The sequence below is a fragment of the Eschrichtius robustus genome, chromosome 1 (assembly GCF_028021215.1).
Source record: "Eschrichtius robustus isolate mEscRob2 chromosome 1, mEscRob2.pri, whole genome shotgun sequence".
In the NCBI taxonomy this organism is placed as follows: domain Eukaryota; kingdom Metazoa; phylum Chordata; class Mammalia; order Artiodactyla; family Eschrichtiidae; genus Eschrichtius; species Eschrichtius robustus.
The window spans coordinates 8,580,743-8,603,967 of NC_090824.1; the positions used below are offsets into that span (position 1 = coordinate 8,580,743).

Sequence of the window (23,225 nt, forward strand, 5' to 3'; positions counted from 1 at the left end):
TAAACAGGAAGTGGTTATAGTTACCAATAATCTTCTGCTTTGCTTGTACTCTTTGAGGATACTGTTGATATTTTCCACAAATCCTGCTTGGGCGAACCATCGAATGTTAAAATTTTCCTTCACAAAGAGTGTTTCCATTCTCAAATTGACCAGTAAATGGTCAATATCCTCTTGCTAAGAGATAAAGGAACATTAGAGATTTGTCCTTTTTTTTTTTCCCACTTGAGAGTTATAACAAACCCAAATCACTGAAGTTACTCAAGAAAAAAATATGAACACGTTCACTAAACATGGCCGTCCACTAAGGCAGCTCTAAGTTTTGACAGAGCACCTGCCATGAGACTCTGTGACCCTAAACTTCCCCCACATCTCCTCTCTTGTGACAGGCAGCATCCTGGCTTGTACAGTGACACAAGCAACTCAAAGAGTAGGGAGATACTAGAAGCCCAAGTGGAAGGTTTCCTTCTTCCTTTTTTTAAATTTTTTTTTTTACAAATTTTAATACTACCTATTTTTTGAGTAGTGCAAACACACGGTTCAAAATCCAAAAGAACAAAAAGTATAGGGGAAACTTATACACACTGCCATATATAAAATAGATAACCAACAAGGACCTACTGTATAGCACAGGGAACTCTACTCAGTATTTTGTAATAACCTATAAGGGAAAAGAATCTGGAAAAAAAATATATATATGTATAACTGAATCACTTTGCTGTACACCTGAAACTAGCACAACATTGGAAATCAACTATATTTCAATTAAAAAAAAAGTAGAGGGGAAAGCACTCCCTTTGGTCCCCATCACCACCCACCCAGCTCTGCTCCGCAGAGGCAACCAATGATATCAGTTCTTTCAGAAACATGTTCCAATGCACTGTTTTGTTGCAATTTATTCCTAAAAATATTATATTCTAAAACAAGCTGGAAGAATGCACTGCATGACTAAAACTGTACTTTCGTTGCTGCTGTGATGGAATCAGAAATTCAGCCTCCTGTTTGAATTTTTGAAAGAGGCCAAAGAGAGCAACACCCAGTGTTTGTATAGCATTTTACACATCAGACAGCTTTCAAATACATTTTCTGACCACAACCTCTGAGGGTTTTTCAAAAAAAAGAAAAAACAAAAAACAACAGGCTGACAGAGGTGAAGAGGAAGTTGCGATAGGTAAGGCTGCCAGCGGTGCAGGAGGAGCTGAAATGAACTTGGAAGCCAGGTCTTCTGACTCCAAATCCCTCAAGAACCAACACCTTTAGGACAAGAGTAGAAAAAAAGAATCTCTTATATACTAACTGTTAAGTCCTTGGTTAGGAAAGCATTTTCTTTGGGTACTTTCTGGATTTTCCCAGGGCCAGTACTTTTACTGATGCACTGTTAGAGAAAAATAGAAATATTATTTGGTTGACCTGTAAGATTTCAATATAAAATTTCTCAAATGAATATAAACATAACTGAATACAAAAAAAAAAAAATTTGCAAAGCAACGGGGTGGGGGGTTGGGGGGTCAGGGGTGGGGAGATCCCTGAGGGTATTCACTGGTTTATTTGTTCCACACGTAGTTAACGAGCACAGAGATGAATAAGGCCCGATCTCTGCCCTCAGGGAGCCCCCAGTCTGAAAAGGGAGAGACAGATGCTTGTGTGTATTGTCTGATGCTAGGCGTCTGGAAGAGAGGTGTTTGCCCATGGGGGAGGTGGGATGGAGCCAGGAGGGTGCAGAGGAAGGTGTCTGAACTGAATCTTAAAAATTAGTAGGGGTGGCCAAGGAAAGGGCGAGAGAAGGCCGCACTGGCTGGGCCAGCTGGGCCATAAGGTGACAGGTGGCTTTAGCCAGAGCAGCCCAGATAGGAAAGGGGGCCCTCAGAGACGCAGAGCTCCTGGAAGCCGCCAGTAGGTTTGGTGAACTTGACCATATGAGTACTTTGGGGAACAAGTCACAGATAGATTTTAGTATCGCGGTGTGTAATTTGTGTGTGTGTGTGAGCCCTACAGTGGACTTTTTTTGCTCCCCTCCATGCATATACTGGAGAAAAAAACATTGTGGTTGTAATTTCCCAATACATATACTGCAGATACAAATAGCAAGCTTGGGTTTAAGGATATTGTATTTTAGGAGTCCCCGGTCTTGTTAGCACTCCTGATTCCATAATTATAATACTTTGGCGGGGGTGGGGGGGAGGGTAAAATGATTTAAGAGATGCCATCCAATCTGGGAGGACATGGCTATACCTTGACAAAGTCTTCCAGCGTATGAACTGCCTCGTCCACAGCCACCAGGTAACGGAACTTTGGCACATGGTCTATGACGTTCTGTATCACTCTGCAGACCGCCAGGGGACATCAGCCCCAGAGGGAATAAAAAAAGGAGATGTAATAAAGAGAATTCACTGGATGCCACCCCCATGGACCAGATGCCAGGTTTGGTGATTTAGCAATTATCTTATTTTCCAACAAGGCCAGGGTTGGGGTGATGGTCCCCACTCTACAGTGAAGGAAGCTGGTAAAGAGTTAAGTGACATTTCTCGGGCTGAAGAGCTAAGGGGAAGGTAGAAGGGCCGGGATTGGAAGCCAGGTCCACCTGGCTCCAGATTTGCCCCAAGTACAAGAGTAGCTGAGCCCCGACAGGACTTGCGTTGATGAAGTCCGCTTACCCAGTGGCTCATTAAAGTCCCAAAGCAATGCTTTGGGGAAGGTGTTTCACAAAGTAAAACACAGATTCACAGAAGCTGTGGCTCCTTAAGTCACATAGCACGGAGTGGCTTACATTTCCTACCCTGGATTAATTATGAATGATGGGCAACATGTCTGAGGGCTGAACTCCGTCAGGCCTGTGCTGTGGGCTTTCCAGGTGTTACCCCATGGAATTCTCAGAACAAACCTATCAGGTAAGGCTATTATCATCCGCATCTCACAAATGAGAAAATCAGACCCAAAGGGGTTAAGCAACTTTCCCAAATTCACACAGCTAGTGAGAGGCAGAACAGGGATTTGAATACAGATGAAAAAAATTCCAGAGAAACAGTAGTGAATGGAAAACTGTCACCAGACTGTAGATTCTACCTCCATCTCAGCTTCCTTTTCAAACGAAAATAAAACAAACTCACCTGTCTAAATATCCATTTCATATTTGTTTTATATTAATTTCACAGAACATTTCCTCTTGTAGCTTCTTTCTTTGATAAATATTTGACAATCTTCAAGAAACTTGTTGGGAAAAAATGCTACCGCAAGGGCCCCCGAGTCCTTGTGTAATGGGAATAATTTAATTAATTTAATAATGTAAGATTCTTTCACAACTTTAAAACCTGATAATGTAATCATGTAAAATCTCTGCAGGAAAGAAGGGTCCGTGTCAGCCCTGCCGTGTCCAGTGTCAATGTTGGCTGGAGCAGATCTAGGTTTTGTGTGGAGTCCGAAGCTTAGACAACTTAGGGAATCCCTCTTTGAGGACAATAATAAAAATGAAGTTTAGGGTCATGGAAGGGACCCATGCAGGGGAGGGTCCTGAAGTTTAAGCTTCATTGTTTCCCAGTAAATCTGTAAATCCGCCTGGGATTGAGACTAATTTAATAGTGGCTGGTGGATGAGAGAAAGAGGTGGGGGGATCTAGAAACCAGAAAGAATCCCAGACAGGTGCTGCTCCCTCCTGTGGGGTGAGCCGAGGGGTTGACAGAATAAAGCCCCTGGAACTCGAAATGTAGAAGCGATGAACTGCAAATAAAGCGAACCCTATCCTTGACTTAGTGTTTAAGTCAGTGTCTGCAAAGAAGGAGAAGGGGACCTGGGGATACTCTGTGAGTCTGAAAAACACGTGTTAACATCACTTAACAATTGCCAAAAAAGAAAAGAAAAAAAGCTTCTGGTTTATACTTCACAAATTTCTGGAATTTAAGTTGGTGGGCTGGACATATCAATCTCATCTGGGACAAAGGATCAGGTCCCCAGAATGCATATAAAGAGTTCTTTCCCCAAATTGGAAGACATGCTATTCTGCTGGTAAGGTTTCTAAAAGGTGAACTCGAACTTGCTCTCAGAAGTGTGGAGCTTTTAGCTGATGGCAACTATTTCATCAGATGCAAAGTGGAGATGATAAAAGTACCTTCTGCTTGGGGTTGCTGGGAAGAAGAAATACAATAATACACGTGGGGGTCTTAGCACTTGGTAAGAAACACACATGGTAGTCAACTAATTCTCGGGAAGTCATATATCTGGTAGAATACTTACCCTGCTAGATCAAGAACATGAATTGCTGGAATTACATTTGTTCCATCTCCAAAAACTGGTAATGCAGGGACCTCACCCGACCAAGCTAGCTAAAAGAAAGAAAAGCAAAAGCATATCTTCCCCAGTTATGTGTGCCTGACTATTACAGCTCACAGACAGAGCCATAGTCAGAGGCATCCAAAAAGATCTATCTATCCGATGAAATAATAGCCTCAAGATGTTTTGTAAATCAGTTCTGATGAGATTTAGTTGCTGATCAAATCCTATTAAGAGAAATAAAGTGCAACCTCAGGGCTGAAATACTTTTCCAGAAATCATAATCTCATCAGCTGTCTTTAGCGGTCATCTACATAGAAAGAAAATACTTTAGTATGCATGGTGTCTTTAATTCTCATAAAAGTGAGAATTAAAATTTAAAATTACCCCCACTGGCTGGGGGTAATTATCATCAGTTTGTAGATGAAATGCTTAGTGGATAAAGTATCCTCCAGGACATTACACTTCTGATGAGTCCCTTAGACTGGATTTGAACCCTGATCTTCAGAGTCCAAATCCTTGCCTTTTCCCTTCATTAAATATTTCAGTAAATAAATAGATAGTCTGGGTACTGTTTAACTGTCATGTACTAGATGATTTTATATTGCTTTTCAAGCGTGAAAGAGGTAGGGGTGGGGGCCACAGCAGACCACTGGATCTTGTAAGATATTTTGGACTTGGGGAAACCATTGAAGGGTTTTAAGCAGGGAAGTGACATCATTGGATTTGCTTTGGTTGCCTTGTGAAGGGACGATGGGAAGTAAGAGTTTAAATGAAGAGATGGAGGTCATGACAGGTGAGGACAAGAGAGGGTTTCTCCTAGCCTTTGGGTGGGGAGTTGGAGGTGTTGGGTTGGAGAGAAGGGAGATATTGGGGAGGTTGTCTCTAGCGGACTTGGGGATCTTGTGATGGATGAGAAAGAGGAAGGAGTTGGGTTCTGATTGGTGCAGCTGGGTGGAAGGTGGTCCAATTTTCTGAGGTGGGGCCCTGGAGGAGCTGCAGGTATGGGGGTGATTGTCGATGTAGTTTGGATTTGTGAAACATCCAAGTTGAGGTGATGGATCTGCAGAGTGAGAACTAAGGAGAGGGAGTCCCGCTGGAGACTGACGTTTGAGAGTCATTGGCACCAGTCATGGACTTGAACAGCCCAACCCAGGGAAAGAGTGTAGATGGAGAAGACAAGAGGGTCCCGGGCAGAGGCCTGGAAGGCCAGCATCCAGTGGTCAGGTAGGTAAAAGCTAGCTGAGCATGGGCAGAGAGAAAGAGCTTTCTTTAGCTCATCCTCTTCAGCTGTCATATCTCTTGTATTAAAAAACCAACCAGTCAACACTTTCCTGACACTTCTTTTTCTAGCTCCTGCTTTCTTTTTCTGCCCCATTTTACAGTAAAATCTCTCAGAATGCTTCTCTATTCTCACCATCTCCACTTCCTCTCTTCGTGCTCCCTCTTGAACCTACTTATATCAGGCTTTTGTTCTACCCAATTCCAAAAATATCCAGGTCAATCCTCCAGTCTCATCTTACCTGATTATCTGCAGTGTGTGACATGGTTGGTCATTATTTCGTTTTAGAAACACTTCTTTCACGTGTCTTTTTCTACACTCCCCTCTTGGTTCACTGGGAACTCCTCCTCAGCTGCCTTTCCCAACTCCCTCCCATATCCTTGTAAATCTCCAAATATAGGAGTGTCCCAAGACTCAGCCCTGAGACCTCTTCTCTTCTCCATACTCATTCTCTAGGTGATGTCATCCAGTCTTATGGTTTTAAATTCCACCCATATGCTGATGGCTTCCAAGGTTATAACTCTAGTCCTGACTACCTCCATAATCTCCAAACACAACTCCCACCTTCCAGTGCAACGTCCAACTCCCTCCCTGCTGAGTATCGACACTTGGATGTCAGCCATCTCAAACTCAACGTGTCTAAGCTGAGCTCCTGAACTTCCCATTGATTGCGTACCTCGCCCTAATCTGTCCCTTCCCGGTTTTCCCCATCTCAGTAAACAGCAACTCCCTACTTCCGGTTACTTGCACCAAAATCCTTAAAGTCATCTTTTACTTTCTTTCTGTCACCCTTACATCCAAGCTTTGAACCAATCCCATTGGCTTCATCTTCAAAACAACCCAAATCCCAACAATCTTCAGTATCTCCACCATTTCCACCCAGGTCTTAGGCACTACCCTGCTCTTGCCCCCCTACAGTACATTCTCAACTCAGCAGAAGAACAGCGTTATCCTTGAAAACTTAAGACAGATTAGGCCACTTCTATGCTCAAAATAGTCTGTTTCCCAACCCACTCAGAATAAAAGCCCAAACCCTCACAATGGGTTACAAAGCTGGGATCCACCTGGCTCCTCCATCACCTCTTTGACTCCATCACCCACCATCCTCCAGCACTTTTAGCCACATTGGTCTTCTTGCTGCTCCTTAACCCAGCCAGCACGTTTCTGCCTTGGTTCTTTGCACTTGCAATGCCCACTGCCTTTCCCTAGGAAGCCACTTAGCTGGCTCCCCATTGCCTTTCACTGTCTGCTCAAATGTCACATCATTAGAAAGGCCCTCCTCACATGAAAAGATGCTCAACTAATTACTAAAGAAATGCAAATCAAAACTACAATGAGGTACCACCTCACACTGGTCAGAATGGCCATCATTAAAAAGTCTACATATAACAAATTCTGGAGAGGGTGTGGAGAAAAGGGAACCCTCTTACACTGTTGGTGGGAATGTAAATTGGTGCAGCCACTATGGAAAACGGTATGGAGGTTCCTCAAAAAACTAAAAATAGAGTTGCCATATGATCCAGCAATTTCAACCCTGGGCATATATCCAGACCAAACTATATCTCAAAAAGATACATGCACCCCTATGTTTATAGCAGCACTATTCACAATAGCCACGACGTGGAAACAACCTAAATGTCCATCGATAGATGAATGAATAAAGATGTGCGACATATATACAATGGAATACTACTCAGACATAAAAAAGAATGAAATAATGCCATTTGCAGCAACATGGATGGACCTAGAGATGATAATACTAAGTGAAGTAAGTCGGAAAGAGAAAGACAAATACCATATGATATCACTTATATGTGGAATCTAAAACATGACACAAATGAACTTATCTACGAAACAGAAACAGACTCACAGACATAGAGAACAGACTTGTGGTTGCCAAGGGAGAGGAGGGATGTGGGAGGGATGGAGTGGGAGTTTGGGATTAGCAGATGCAAACTATTATATACAGAATGGATAAACAACAAGGTCCTACCGTATAACACAAGAAACTAGATTCAATATCTGGTGATTAACCATAATGGAAAAGAATATGAAAAAGAATATCTATATATATACAAATATATATTTATATATATATCTGAATCACTGTGCTGTACAGCAGAAATTAACACAACATTGTAAATCAACTATACTACAGGAAAATAAATATAAAAATAAAATAAAATTTTAAAAAAAGGCCTTCCTCAACCATCATATAAAGACATAACCCCCCAACCCTAGCCCCACATGCTCTATCTACCTTTCTCTGCTTCATTGTTTTCCAGATTATTTTTCAACATCTGAAACACTCTGTTTACTGGCTAACTTGTTTATTATCTATCACTCTTCTTCTCCACCCACTAGAATGTAAGCTCCACAAGGGCAGGAACTTTATTATGTTGTGTTCCCAGTATCTACAATGGTTTCTGGTACATGGCAGGCACTGGATCAACATTTGTCTCATGAGTGAAAGGAGATCCATTTTTTTCTTTATTATTCTGAGAGTGGGAAATACAAGAGAAAGAGGTAGTTATGTTGGACATCCATATTTTCCTTAACTTTCTGCTATTAAACGGGCCTAGCCAGTATATAACCTTCGAATTGTGTAACCTTAATGTAAAACACTTAAAAAAAAAAAGTTATAGTCATGGAAAAGTCATACCTTAAAAAAAGCATGTAAGATGCCTCCTTCCATTCCATACTGAAGTCCAGCAGCAACTACGTAAGTGGCAAATTTTCTGACCTATTAGATAAAATGCAAGAAAAAAGCTAAATATATTATTATGAACTACATTGAATCAGATTATTTTTAGTGATTATTTTAAATGAGCACTTCAGTAAGTCTCATCACCTCTTTCAAGCTCCTAATGTACTGTTTAGGACAAAAAGAGCATCTCTTAAAAGGCGGGGAACTCAACCCCGCTGACCAGTATTAAAATTTAATTGGGACTCAATTAAATGAAAGCCAGAGTTTATTATTTGTGAAGACTTACCACCTTTAAGTGCTATGCCGGGCACCTAAAGGCAAAGGAAGATGTAAAAATCTGTCCTTCCATGATGGTCTTTAATTACCTAGTAGGGGAGGGGGACATACATAGAACCAAGGAATTTGGTGATTGGTCTTAACATGAGGATTTTAATAGACATGGAGTTCCCTTCATCCAGGAGGAGTAATTTAGGTGCTGGGAGAATTTGCCTCAATACTCAACTATTTTTTACTGTCATCAAGGTACTAGCAGCTACACTGTGTAGAAACAGGCTTTTTGGCATGTTGAAAAGCTTAAGGCAGAGGTAATACTTAGGGATACCTGGGCACTGATTCTCTTCCTCTGATGCTCTCCACTCTCATAATCCAATAACCACGTGGCTTTGATGATGTTTAACTTAACAATCCAAAGAGACTCATGCAATGGCTGGTGCAATTTTTTCTGTATTGCTAATGTGAGGTCCAAGTATAAAAGGTGCAATGACCAACAAAGATCTGTTTAGTTTCCATTAAACATTTGACTCATGAGCCGCCCCACTTGAGATTTTTAATCTTTGGTTAATTACATTGGGGATTTAATCTAACCCGAGAGAGTGTGATTTGTGAGCATATGTGTACTCTGACCGGCCTCGTCTTGCTAATTCATCATCCAATTAGAACGCTGTAGTTGGTGTCAGAAGTAGAATGATCAATACAGACACCCTCCATCACCACTGTGATTCGATTTGGGAAGGTTGGATGTTGGTAAGTTGAAGAGAGAATCATGAACTGAGGATGGGACTCAAGTAGAGACCAGAAAATCCCCCCTCACACACACCCTCATCCCTGATATGAGAGAACTGGGGTCTCTGAGTGAGCTTTTTGAGGAGGAACCATATCATCATAACTGACCTACATTCCTGTACATCTGGAAGAGTGGATAAGAGAGGCAAGGACAAGGTGACCCAGTCCCCTGGCTTTTCCTACCTGTCCTAGGGAAAGTGATGTGAAAATGCCCCAAAGGATTTAAAAAGCCTATGAACTTGCCTCAAAAACTAAACTGGTCCACCTTCTTGTGTTTATAAAATTAGCATGTAAATATAAATGTGATTACTGCACATGTGGTGACAGTTGATGAACACTGGACATCCAGCCCCAGGAGTGCAGAGACCACGTCTGTTTTGTTCATGGCTGTGAGGTCAGCTCTTAGCCACAGTGCCTGTTACATAGCAAGATCTTAACGGATATGAGTTAAATGATTCCTTCCAAGGTTCTACCTATTTGATCAAAAACACTAGGTTACAGAAGGGTTATTAAGATGACCAAGTTGGCCAGATCAACCTTATCTTATTAATTGTTCAGAAAAGAGTGATTAGGAAAGCTTGGGATTAAAAAAAATAATTTTTGAAATTAAATTTTGATCGTATAATTTAGAGCATGGGACATATTTAATGTTTTTATGATAAAAAACATATTAAGATGACACTATTTCTCTACTTTATTTAATTAATTAATTTATTTTGGCTGTGCCACACAGCTTGTGGGATCTTAGTTCCCAGACCAGGGATTGAACCCGTGGCCCCTGCAATGGAAGCTCAGAGTCCTAACCACTGGACTACCAGGGAATTTCCTATTTCTCCATTTTAGATTATCATTCACATCTATTATTTTTGCATGTGTGATCATGCCTTCTCAATCAGTGAATTTGAAATAAATGATCAAGAAATCACGAATTTTCTATTTGGGGCAATGTTCAAAGTTTAATAAAATAATATAGTTGTAGGATTTGGAGTTGGAAGAAATTTAGATTTTCTAGTCTAACCCCTTTATTTTACTTATTTAACTCCAAAAGTTGAATGACTTGGCTAAGGTCATAAGTTAATGGGTAGAAAAGGGACTAGAATGCCTAATCCCATGTTTTTTCCTTCAAATATTTTATACTCACAGTGTTTGTATTGCCAAATAAAAAAAAATTTTTTTAATAAAATAAAAACATTTACTAGTAGGACAGAATTGAAGGACCAAGTTCCTACTGTAATATCGTCTGGGACCACTAGGTGTCACCTTAGAACTATCATTACATATCACTACTGTAGGTCTTCCGATAATGGGAAAAACGCAGTGGATGGAACCTTTAGAGGTTTAGGCGTTTTGTATAAATTCTACCTAAGTTAAATGAGGATGATGATGATAGCACTTAATTCACAGAACTGTGAGGATTACATATGAGATATAGGAGGATTACATGAGGTACTGTAAGTAATACATCTGGCGCAGTGCCTGGTGCATGGTAAGCAAGCCCTCAATAATTTTTAGCTGTTACTACTTATTCATCACCAGGGCATTCTTGTCATCTATTTTGATAAAAGATAAGAGAAATAAAACAATTTTATAATATATGGATTTCAAAATGATAACTTTTGCTGCAACAGAAGGCTAATAAGCTCTTCTTTTTGTTTACGTGAACTTCCCAGCTAGAGGTGTGTCAGTAATCAGTGACATGGACGTGTCAGGATCAACTACTGAATGACGGAGTTTTGGAGTCAGGAAAAAATAAGAACAAAACCCACAGGCTTTGGTATCTGATGGATCCAGGTTTGAATCCCAGCTCCGCTCTTTCCCACAGTGTCTGCATTTGTGAAATGGGAATAATTATGTATGTACACGAGACAGTTGTTGTCAGGAGTAGATCAGACGAGGCTAAGAAGTGCTCAGCACACTGCTCAGCAAATCCTAGCTATGCGACCTTGAGCCAGTTACTTAACCTCTGGAAGCTTCCGTCTCCTTGTTTGCAAGATGAGGTTTATTTTTATTTTTATTTATTTATTTTGGCTGCTCGGCTTGCGGGATTTTAGTTCCCTGACCAGGGATTGAACCCGGGCCCTCAGCAGTGAAAGCGCTGAGTCCTAATCACTGGACCAGCAGGGAATTCCCTGTAAGATGAGGTTTATATGCACTTTTCAGAGTTGCTGTAAGAAGCTAATGAGATCGAGTCTGGAAAAAGGGAAAATGTGGTTCCCTCTTCCCCATTCCCACTCTGAGTTACTTGCTTCTTCTGGACCAAGGGACTCTTTGGACCTACAGACCCCTTAGGAGGTGAGGGCTTGAGCTCTGCTGGGGACTCCATACAAGGCTTCCATCTTAGGGGGCTAGAACAGAACGTGGGGCAGGACCTGGGACAGTGCCTCTTGGGGGAGCCTGAAGCTCGGAGCTCTGTGGGTGTAAGGACGTGGGAACTAAATACAGAAGTGGGGAGCGAGCTGACATGATACACGTAGAGTATGTGGAACAGTCCTGACCATTTGCATTTAAGCTGCTTCCAAAAGAGCTTTTCTTACCCTAAAGGTTCTACTACTCGAGACTTACCTTTTTCCCAAACTTGAGAACCGTTTTTTCAGCATTTATGTGGTCCAGAAAATTAGGATGGTGCTTTCTTCTTCGATAATCCTCTTCAGTAAATGGAATCTCAGAATCATCCTATGAGAGAAAAAAGGCCAGGCTCCATGTGTTAGAGCTACAGAAACTGCTAAGCCCGCAGATGCTAGGGACACTATGTTCCTTTAAGCTCAAATAAAGCATTCTGAAAACTACTGCTTATTTTTATAGTGATTTAATTCTCTTGAAAATGCTTTAGCTAGCCAGATTCTATCATTTAAACTTAATTTAAACAAAATAAAAAATTTAAATGTCTTCTTTTATTTTGTAGAGACAGTGACATGTTGTCACTGTGATTCCATAAAGGCATTAAAAAACCCATTTCTTAATAGTTCTTGTGATGTGTGTAGTTTCTTTTTTTTCAATGTGTCTTTTTAAAAAAATGTCTTTAGTTCTTTTATTTAGTTATTTATTTTTAATTAATTAATTAATTTCATTTATTTATTTTTGGCTGTGTTGTGTCTTCTGTGCTGCATGCGGGCTTTCTCTAGTTACGGAGAGCAGGGGCTACTCTTTGTTGTGGTGCGCGGGCTTCTCATTGCGGTGGCTTCTCTTGTTGCGGAGCACGGGCTCTAGGCGCGCGGGCTTCGGTAGTTGTGGCGCACAGGCTTAGCTGCTCCACGGCATGTGGGATCTTCCCGAACCAGGGTTCGATCCCGTGTCCCCTGCATTGGCAGGCGGATTCTTAAGCACTGTGCCACCAGGGAAGCCCTCATTTTTTAAATCTAAATTGTGTGTGTTTTTTCTCTTTTCCACACTGCCTCTTTCCCTCAAATTCATCCCACATTAATGAGAACATACCATGTGCAAGTTTCTGTCTCAGGCTTTAAAAACTGGCTTCATGGGATAAGATATCAGTTTGCCCTAAGAATCAGGAAAGAAAAAGAAAAATATTTCCCTATACTGAGCTGTTCAGCACTCAGTGTCTCCACAACTCACCCTGCTGTACACCTCTCCCATGGAAGGACAATGAACTAAAAACTTCCTGGAGAATCAAAGGGAGAAACTGAGATCCATGATACAGAGTGATTTCCCCCAAATCCATCCAGATTTAGAGGTCCTATTTGGAGTAGGATTTCTAAAATATACAGTCCAATCAGGAGCCTTTCAATCACATCACATTGGTATAAGTTAAATAACCAGCCCAAAGCATCTGAGTCCAGGGCTTACACGAAATTAATCAGAGAGGCAGAAGAAACACAAGGTTGAGGACGCTGAGGTAGAACAATCATTGCAGATCTGAGAAATGGGAAGAAGGGCTGAAATGACTGGAGCCAAGCTGGGGATTGATAGAGGAGGAGGTAGGCAATGCCAGGGGACTTCCCTGGCGGTGCAGTGGTTAAGACTCCACGCTCCCAATGCAGGGGGCCTGGGTTTGATCCCTGGTCAGGGAACTAGATCCCTCATGCCACAACTAAAGATCCCACGTGTCGCGACTATGGCCCAGCACAACCAAATGAATAAATAAATATTTAAAATAAAAACCTTTTTTTTTTAAAAAAAAAAGGGTAGGCAATGCCAGGTTGCCAGGGTTTGTGGACCATGTGAAGGAGTTTAGATTCATTCTAGGAGCATAGAAGGGTCTTAAGCATTTTAAGCAGGACTATAACACAATCTGAATTATATTATATTTTATTTATTTATTTGGCTGCGTTGGGTCTTTCTCTAGTTGTGGTGAGCGGGGGCTACTCTTAGCTGCGGTACGTGGGCTTCTCATTGTGGTGGCCTCTCCCGTTGTGGAGCACGGGCTCCTGGCATGCGGGCTTCAGCAGTTGCGGTGCGTGGGCTCAGTAGTTGCAGCACGCGGGCTCTAGGGAGTGCGGGCTTCAGTAGTTGTGGCGCATGGGCCTAGTCGCTCCGCGGCATGTGGGATCTTCCCGGACCAGGGAAAGAACCCGTGTCCCCTGAATTGGCAGGCAGACTCTTAACCACTGCGCAGCCAGGGAAGTCCCTGAATTATATTTTAACAAGATCACTTAAGCTGTTTGTTGGAGATTGGACTGGAAGGAGGCAATGGCTCATTTGAATTAATTAGGATTTTTTCCCCTGGAGCTGCGGATAGAGGCTTCCTTCCCTGGGTCCCGTGGGCAGCGTGGACACCTGAACAAATCAGGACTCGGATGGGAAGACAGGAGGGTGGCTGTTTGACCGGAAAACAGCAGCGTCTACCCCAATCTAGTATTCACTTTTCTCTTTTGAGTTGCATTACGAAGTCATGACTTTTCACAAGCTCAATGGATTTCAGTGAACCATAAAGTATCAGTCAGGGTCCTAGCATGAAAGAAATAGCACACTCACCGTGGGTAATTTGAGGAGGGTTTAATCACAGGACTATTTACAAAGATGTGGGCAGGTACAGGGAAATCACATTCCCTGGAGTCAGTAACAGGGCGCTCTGTACCACTCGCAGGTCCCAGAGTACAGAGGGCGCAGTGATAATTAGGACCTGGAGGTGAGCAGGGTGGAGAGGGCTGCCTGGCAGGAGCTGTGACTTTGGTTGAAAGGCTCAGCCGGCCAGTAGCAACTGGGCAGAAAGGAGCTGGAGGGATAATACCGTGACCTCACTCTTCTCATTTTCCCCATCCTTCACTGGCGTTTCCCACTGGCCAAACCCAATGGGAAGCAGAGGGCAAGTTTGCTTGCTGATCTAGACTGCGAGGTCAGGGCTGGGTGATCATCCCTGCCTCTAGAAGTGGGTACATGATCCCAGGTCTGGCCAATCAGAGCTCTACATTTCCCTGGTCACAGTGACTGGTTTAGGGTTTGACCTGTGACCTAAGACCTGGAAAAACAGCATATTTCAGTGCTGGGTTGGGACATGGTCAAAATGGAAAAGACAATCGAAGTTCTAGGGATATAAGCCTGGGAGCTCCTGGGGGCCAGAAGGAGGGGACAGCTTACCTGAGAATGAAGCCTACTCAGAGAGGAAAAGAAGCAGTTGAATAGAGAAAAAGAGTAGGTTAGTTCTGAGAACGCTTATTAAGCCTCTAGATCCAGCTGTGCCTGAAGTCCATTATTGGACTTACCAGTTATATGAGTCAATAAATCCCCATTTTGCTTAAGTCAGTACAAGTTAGTTTATAACTGAAGGAGTGATGACGATCAATCAGGCCAGCAAAATGATCAGCCAGTCAAATGACCAATGATTGTTTTGTAGCAGACACTTTACTAGACTCTTTGAGGGATAGAACTTCAACAGGAATAAAACGACTGGCCTGCTCCTTGAGATGATGGCAACCAAATGGAGTAGGTGAGAGAGCTTTATAAGAAAAGGACAGGAGGGCTTCCCTGGTGGCGCAGTGATTGAGAGTCTGCCTGCCAATGCAGGGGACACGGGTTCGAGCCCTGGTCTGGGAAGATCCCACATGCCGCGGAGCAACTAAGCCTGTGAGCCACAGCTACTGAGCCTGCGCGACTGGAGCCTGTGCTCCGCAACAAGAGAGGCCGCGATAGTGAGAGGCCCGCGCACCGCGATGAAGAGTGGCCCCCCACTTGCCGCAACTAGAGAAAGCCCTCGCACGGAAACGAAGACCCAACACAGCCAAAAATAAATAAATAAATAAACAAAAACAAAAAACACTAGTGCTTAGGAAATCTATAAAAAAAAAAAATGACTGGAAACCTCTGGTCCCTGCCCTCAAAGACCTCCCAGTCCACTGAGGGAGAGATAATTAAACAAACAAATGGCCTTTGACGCAGTAAGTATGATAAATCCCTAAATATCTCCTTGTTATAAATAATGTATTCCATTGAGTCTAACATGTGCATTTTTTTTTCACATTTTAACATCTCTGAAATTAGAATGTGTCCTGTCATCAATGGTTTATCATAATGTACTCAGCCAAGAAGCATCCGTGCTGTCCTCGCTGGAGCCTGGGTCACCTTCGGGTCACCTTGAGCACATATTGTCATCCTTAAACTGAGTTAGGTACTATGCATGTTGGTCTAATTGCCTTTTATGATGTCTTTAAAGAGATTATAGTGTGACTCAGCACTGAGATGAAAAGGTAGTTCAGAGGCACAGAGGCACTGGGGCAGAGAAGCAAATGGAAATCTGGTCTCAGGGGAGAAAATAAGCAATACTAGAAGAATGACTCTGAATCCGTATTTTTCGCAAAATAATAAGCATGAGCTTTATAGGAAACTACCTAGAGATAAATGACATGACTCAGGTTTTATACTACGTTATTGTGTGAAAACAGACAGAATGCAGGTGTGATTCAGAGAAACTGGATTCTGAGTTTGAAGAAGTTTGGGGAATACTATAACCACCGTATTTTGCTTATATTTTTCCTTTTAATGTATGCACAGGAATGTATATGACAAAGATATAGGTCTAAATAAGTCTAAAAGAGAGGGCTTTCAATACATTTAAAATAAAAAGTGATAAGCGTTGTTATACTTGACTAGGCGGCATTTTCTTTTTTTTTCCTAAGGGGCTTGTAAAACAATGTGGCCCCTTAGAATGGAGTGTTCTTTGAGCCTGTGAGCTCTGCAGAGTGCTTATTACGGGGTAGGGTTCAGGAGTGTAAGAATACACCATCCACTGTAGAAAGTTCTCGCGTGCAGATTACAAGGAATCGGGGGTGAAATGTTGCATCAAAGAAAAGCCAGCACACTACTTACTGGGTCCAGGGGTTTGGACCGCGCCCAGGTCATCACCGTGGACACTAAAATAAACACCTTCCGCTTTTCGAAATGGCTGATTTCTTCATTCAGGGCTGTAGGGCCAAAAAAGCGGAGCGTTTACTTGGATCCATTTAGAACGTGTTTTAAAAGCATGTGTACTTTTAATTACCAGCGGGACTTGAAGTGACTCCTCTTTCAAGGAGTGGCTTTACACCAGGGGGGCATCCCCTCTGTTGCTTCACTGCCCCCTCCCCATCTTTGTCCCTGGCTGCCCCCTCCAGCCGCCCGACCTCTTCTGAGCCCAGCTCAAATCTTCAGCCCCTTCCTATTTCCTGGCCTGCAGTGGTGTGCTTTCACTTTTTCGGAGGGCTCGTGATACTGATAATAGCTGACACGGATGGGAACAGTTCATGGGCTTTATCGAATTCTCACCATCAGGGGATAGGTAATCTCATCTCTGTTTCTACCTTCTAAGGGAGCTGAGGCACAGTTTGCCCAGGATCACGGAGTGAGGTGGTGGTATAGAGTCCGATCCAGGAAGCCTGGTTGCCCGGCCTGTGGTCTCCCCACTATGCACCCCCTCCAGCTGAATGGAGAATGGAGTGGGAGGCCCCAAATCAGAAAGCAAGGCCCTCTTTTCTTTTTTTTTAACCATTTAAAAAAATTGAAGTATAGCTAATTTACAATGTTGTGTTAGCTTCAGGTGTACAGAAAAGTGATTCAGTTATATCTATCTATATCTATATCTAATATATTCTTTTCCAGATTCTTTTCCATTATAGGTTGTTACAAGACCTTGAATATAGTTCCCCGTGCCGTACGGTAAATCCTTGTTCTTTATCTAGTTTATATATAGTAGTGTATATATGTTAATCCCAAACTCCTAATTTATCTCCTTACCTTCCCCCCTGTGGTAACCATAAGTCCGTTTTCTATGTCTGTGAGCCTATTTCCAGTTTGTAAATAAGTTCATTTACATGATTTTTTTCCATTCCACATATAAGTGATATCATGTGATATTTGTCTTTCTCTGTCTGACTTACTTCACTTAGTATGATCATCTCTAGGCCCATCCATGTTGCTGCAAATGGCATGATTTCATTCTTTTTTATGGGCAAGGCCCTCTCATGATTTCACATAAAGCAGTGCTATTTAGCTGAAGCGCTTGCAGAAGAAAGTAATTCCCTCCCCCTCCACTCTCCCTGGCTGGGGGAGAGCAGCTTATGCGTTGGGGGCTGTGGGCTGTGTGTGGAGGGAGGGCTTTGGTAACACCCCGATGCTTGGTTACGAACCATCTGTAGAGATGGGAATTTAGAATAGTGGTGGCCTGGACCTGGGAGTGTTTGGTTTCCAAAGGGTTTGTCATTCCCCAGGAGGGCTCCCCACACATTTAAGCATTGAATCTCCTTGAATACTTTCTGGCATGTGATTCCACTAAAATATTTTTCATAATGTATTATTTTCCAGGAAAAAAAAAAAAAAACTAAAGTGAGATATACTTAAATCGTCAGAGGATCTAAGCGACACAGTAGTCATGGTAAATTTTAGTCTCATGAGCTGATTTCTCGAACAACAAGGAAAACAATAAAATACTGATATCCTGAATCTAATAAACTCATGGATTCCAACCCTAAGGTGAGAAAGTATTATTGAATTAAGTCTAAGAACACTATGTCCACAGACCTACTAGAGAATGGACTTGAGGACACGGGGAGGGGGAAGGGTAAGCTGGGATGAAGTGAGAGAGTGGCATGGACATATATACACTACCAAATGTAAAATCGACAGCTAGTGGGAAGCAGCCGCGTAGCACAGGGAGATCAGCTTGGTGCTTTGTGACTACCTAGAGGGGTGGGATAGGGAGGGTGGGAGGGAGGGAGACTCAAGAAGGAAGAGATATGGGGATATGTATATGTATAGCTGATTCACTTTGTTATAAAGCAGAAACTAACACACCTTTGTAAAGCAATTATACTCCAGTAAAGATTTAAAAAAAAAAAAAAGGGGCTTCCCTGGTGGCGCAGTGGTTGAGAGTCTGCCTGCCAGTGCAGGGGACACGGGTTCGAGCCCTGGTCTGGGAGGATCCCACATGCTGCAGAGCAACTAGGCCCGTGAGCCACAATTACTGAGCCTGCGCGTCTGGAGCCTGTGCTCCGCAACAGGAGAGGCCGTGACAGTGAGAGGCCTGCGCACCGCGATGAAGAGTGGCCCCCGCTCGCCGCAACTGGAGAAAGCCCTCGCACAGAAACGAAGACCCAACGCAGCCAAAAATAAATAAATAAATAAATAAATAAATAATAAATAAATAAATAAAAAATTAAAAAAAAAAAAACAACACACAAAACCTCTCTAAAAAAAAAAAAAGAAGTAATACATATCCACCGTAAAAACAAAAACAGAAAACTCCCCAAATCTCAGGGAGTACATGAGGTAAAGTGATAAGGTTCCTTCTACTATTCTCTCTATACCCTCACCCAGTCCCCCATGACTGACCAAGGGCTATACTTTCTTACAGACACAAACACTTCGTATCTCAAAAAAGAGGTAACACATTTAAAATTTTTTCACCACATAGAGAATAAAATTGTCTTAATTATTTAAAGCTCTTTATTAGAATGAAGAAGGAAGCAATATAGAACATACCCTACATGTTAAAGCTCATGAAAGGAAATGCAGTATCAAAGTTTGAGAACTGCTATGTTCCCTTGATAATTAGTGGGAGAGATCCTATTAGGTGCTGAAGCTCATCTGTCATAGCAGGAACTCAGTGGTTAATGTCTAAAGTTCATAATCAGTGGACATCAGTGCAGGCATTTTTGTGTATTAAAAGGAACAAGTGGGTTAAATGAGGTTCCTTTTGAACAGTAGAGATGGGATGGAAAAGAAATGCAGGGAATTGTTGCTTTTTATTCTAAATCCTACTGTGCTTTTTAACTTTCAAAACATGTCCAGGTTTTATTTCAGAAAAAAAATTAAAATGTAAAGAAAATTGTGAGTATACATTGTATAGAAAAAAATCAATTTCCAAAGACTGGCACAAAATAAGAACTCAATAAACATTAGGTCTGATTATTATTTTAGGTGGTGAAATTATCTTAGAAAGTGCAATTATACATCATCTGTAAATATTTGCAAAGGGATAAAAATGTGGAGAGTAGGCATTTAAAAAGCTCTGTTCCAAAAGATGACACATTATTCATGTTTTTGATTTGTCTCTTACTGAATGAAACTTAGGCCCACAGGGATAATGAGAAATCAAACATTCTAGACTCCTGAGGATTCCAGCACATCCACAGAGAGTACTTTTTCATCATGATTTCTCTGAATATGGTACGGACATTACTGAGGCTTCATTCCATTTCTCTGAACATGAGCCAAAATATAGCTTTGCTCTTGGTCTTACTCAGGGGTTGGCAATGTACCGCCTGTTTTTGTAAATAAAGTTTTATTGGAACCCAGCCCATTCATTTACATATTGTCTATAGTTGCATTCTTGCTACAACAGCAGAGGAGTTGGCTTGAAAAGCTAAACATATTTACTATCTGGCCTTTAACAGAAAAAGTTTGCTGACGCCTGAACTAATCTGCTAAAAACCAACATATTGAAGTGTAAAAAATACTGCAAAGTAAGGTGCTTGTGTCTTTTTGGCGGTCCTCCTAGCCTGGAATGGCAATTCAAGTAAGCTGATTTACTCTCTCCTTTGATCCGGACTTAATAAGGAGATGAATCACAAAGCACCAAATTGCTAAACATCATCTTGTCCCTTAGAGTTCATTACCTTTTTCAAAGCATTTAAAATATGAAGTGTTCTCTGCTACCCCTTCCTGACCCTTGCTATTGGGGAACACTTGTTGAACTGAATCAAATCCTCACAGTTAGAAATAATTCCTCTCCTCCTGGGGCTTCCCTGGTGGTGCAGTGGTTAAGAATCTGCCTGCCAATGCAGGGGACACGGGTTCGAGCCCTGGTCCGGGAAGATCCCACATGCCGGGAGTAACTAAGCCCGTGCGCCACAACTACTGAGACTGCGCTCTAGAGCCCGTGAGCCACGACTACTGAGCCTTCACGCCTAAAGCCCGTGCTCCGCAACAAGAGAAGTCACCCAATGAGAAGCCCGCGCACCGCAAGGAAGAGCAGCCCCCGCTTGCTGCAACTAGAGAAAACCCACACGCAGCAACAAAGACCTGACGCAGCCAAAAATAAAAAAATAAAAAAGAAATAATTCTTCTCCTCCTAAAGTCACATCCATCTTGTGATACCTTTTGTGTCAACATGCCATTCTCTGTCCTGCATGAAAGTTTCTCCCGAGTCCTTTAGCTCTCTTGTGGGCCTACAAGAGCCTTGAGGGTATCACTTTTTTTAAAATTTGTCTTTGTATCTTCCCAATACGTTCAACCCCACCTCCTTAAGCCATGCCTGTGGAATGAATAAAGGTTGAATTTTGAGAGTTAATGTTTCATTTCTTTTAATGATTAAAAATATTCTGTTCTTCAGACACATAAGTCAGTGGAACAGAATAGAGAGCCCAGAAATAAACCCATGCACTGATGGTCAGTTAATCTACGACAAAGGAGGCAAGAAAAGACAGTCTCTTCCATAAATGGTGCTGGGAAAACTGGAAAGCTACATGTAAAAGAATGAAATTAGATCATTCTCTGACATCATATACAAAAATAAACTCAAAATGGATTAAAGACCTAAATGTAAGACCAGAAACCATAAACCTCCTAGAGGAAGACATAGGCAGAACACTCTTTGACATAAATTGTAGCAATATTTTTTCGGATCTCTCTCCTAAAGCAAAGGAAATAAAAACAAAAATAAACAAATGGGACCTAATTAAATTTAAAAGCTCTTGCACAACAAAGGAAAACACTGACAAAATGAAAAGACAACCTACTGAATGGGAGAAAATATTTGCAAATGATATAAATAATAAGGGGTTAATATCCAACATATATAAACAGCTCATACAACCCAACATCAAAAAAACAAATGACCCAGATTAAAAGATGGGCAGAAGAACTGAGTAGACATCTTTCCAAAGAAGACATACAGATGGCCAACAGGCACATGAAAAGATGCTCAACATGGCTAATCATCAGGGGAGGGCAAATCAAAACCACAATGAGATACCACTTCACACCTGTCAGAATGGTCATCATCAAAAAGACAACAAATAACAAGTGTTGGTGAAGACGTGGAGAAAAGGGAACCCTCATGCACTGTTGGTGGGAATGTACATTGGTGCAGCCATTGTGGAAAACAGTATGGCGGTTTCTCAGAAAACCAAAAACAGAACTACCATATGACCCAGCAACTCCACTCTTGGGTCTATATCTAGAAAAACAAAAACACTAATTCCAAAAGGTACATGTACCCCAATGTTCCTAGCAGCATTATTTATAATTGGCAAGATATGGAAGCAACCTAAGGTTCATCAACAGATGAATGGATACAGAAAAATTGGTGAATATATATACAATGGAATACTACTCAGCTATAAAAAAGAATGAAATTTTGCCATTTGCAACAACATGGATGGACATATTATGCTAAGTAAAATAAGTCAGACAGAGAAGGACAAATACTGTATGATATTACTTATATGTGGAATCTAAAAAATACAACAAACTAGTGAATATGACAAAAAAGAAGCAGACTCACAGATATAGAGAACAACCTAGTGGTTACCAGTGGGGAGAGGGAAGGGGGGAGGGGCTTTATGGGGTAGAGGATTAAGAGGTACAAACTATTAGGTATAAAATAAGCTACAAGGATATGATGTACAACACAGGGAACAGGCAGTATTTTATAATAACTATAAACGGAGTATAACCTTTAAACATTTTGAATCACTGTATTCTACACCTATAACTTATAATATCGTACATTAACTATATTTCAATTTAAAAAATTTTATTCTTCGGAAGCTCCTGTTGCTAAATTAATTAAACAAGAAAGCCATTAGATTGAGGTGGTCCTAATAGCTTAGCAGCCTAAATAAGCAAACCCAAACCTAAGAAAAGCTAATCACAAACAGTCACCTAGGCTCTCCCAAATAAGGGAAACACTTAAGTTACAGCCAGTCAAATAACTGCTTTTCTCTATAAAAGTCTCGTCCCTAGCTGCTGTTGGTGGAGCTCCTAACCACTTCCAACATGAATCGGATTGTTTTGTTTTGTTTTGTTTTTTATCCGCGCCACGTGTCTCGCAGGGATCTTAGTTCCCGGACCACGGATAGAACCCAGGTCCTCCGCTGTGAAAAGCTCAGAGTCCTAACCACTGGACTGCCAGGGAATTCCCAATATGAATTGATTTTTGTTCACGTAAACTCTTCTTTTTTTATATATAATAAGAAACACTGTCAAATGCAGTAAACGTCAACTTTATTTTTATGTATTTATTTATTTGGGCCACCCTGCACATTATGTGGGATGTGGGATCTTATTTCCCCAACCAGGGATGGAACCCACGCCCCCTGCACTGGAGGCAAAAAGTCCTAACCACTGGACAACCAGGGAAGTCCCTCACATAAACTCTTAAATATTTTCATATGCCTCCGTTTATCTTTTAATGCTATACACAGGCATATCCACTAGTCTGATTTCACTTCCTGTTTTAAGTGAATTTCAGATCAGTTCTTCCACGGT

The 23,225-nt window shown here is 41.7% G+C and overlaps 1 protein-coding gene across 1 annotated transcript in view; it reads right to left on the reverse strand.

Moving 5' to 3' along the window:
- Positions 1 to 23,225, reverse strand: part of AK7 (adenylate kinase 7) — a 68,051-nt gene that overhangs the window by 36,230 nt on the left and 8,596 nt on the right. The window contains exons 4-10 of the mRNA XM_068541414.1: positions 16,569 to 16,663; positions 11,874 to 11,984; positions 8,205 to 8,285; positions 4,225 to 4,313; positions 2,230 to 2,320; positions 1,295 to 1,372; positions 25 to 174 (exon numbers count right to left, since the gene is read on the reverse strand). Coding sequence (XP_068397515.1) covers positions 25 to 174; positions 1,295 to 1,372; positions 2,230 to 2,320; positions 4,225 to 4,313; positions 8,205 to 8,285; positions 11,874 to 11,984; positions 16,569 to 16,663 — 695 coding nt within the window. The remainder of the gene's footprint in view (positions 1 to 24; positions 175 to 1,294; positions 1,373 to 2,229; positions 2,321 to 4,224; positions 4,314 to 8,204; positions 8,286 to 11,873; positions 11,985 to 16,568; positions 16,664 to 23,225) is intronic.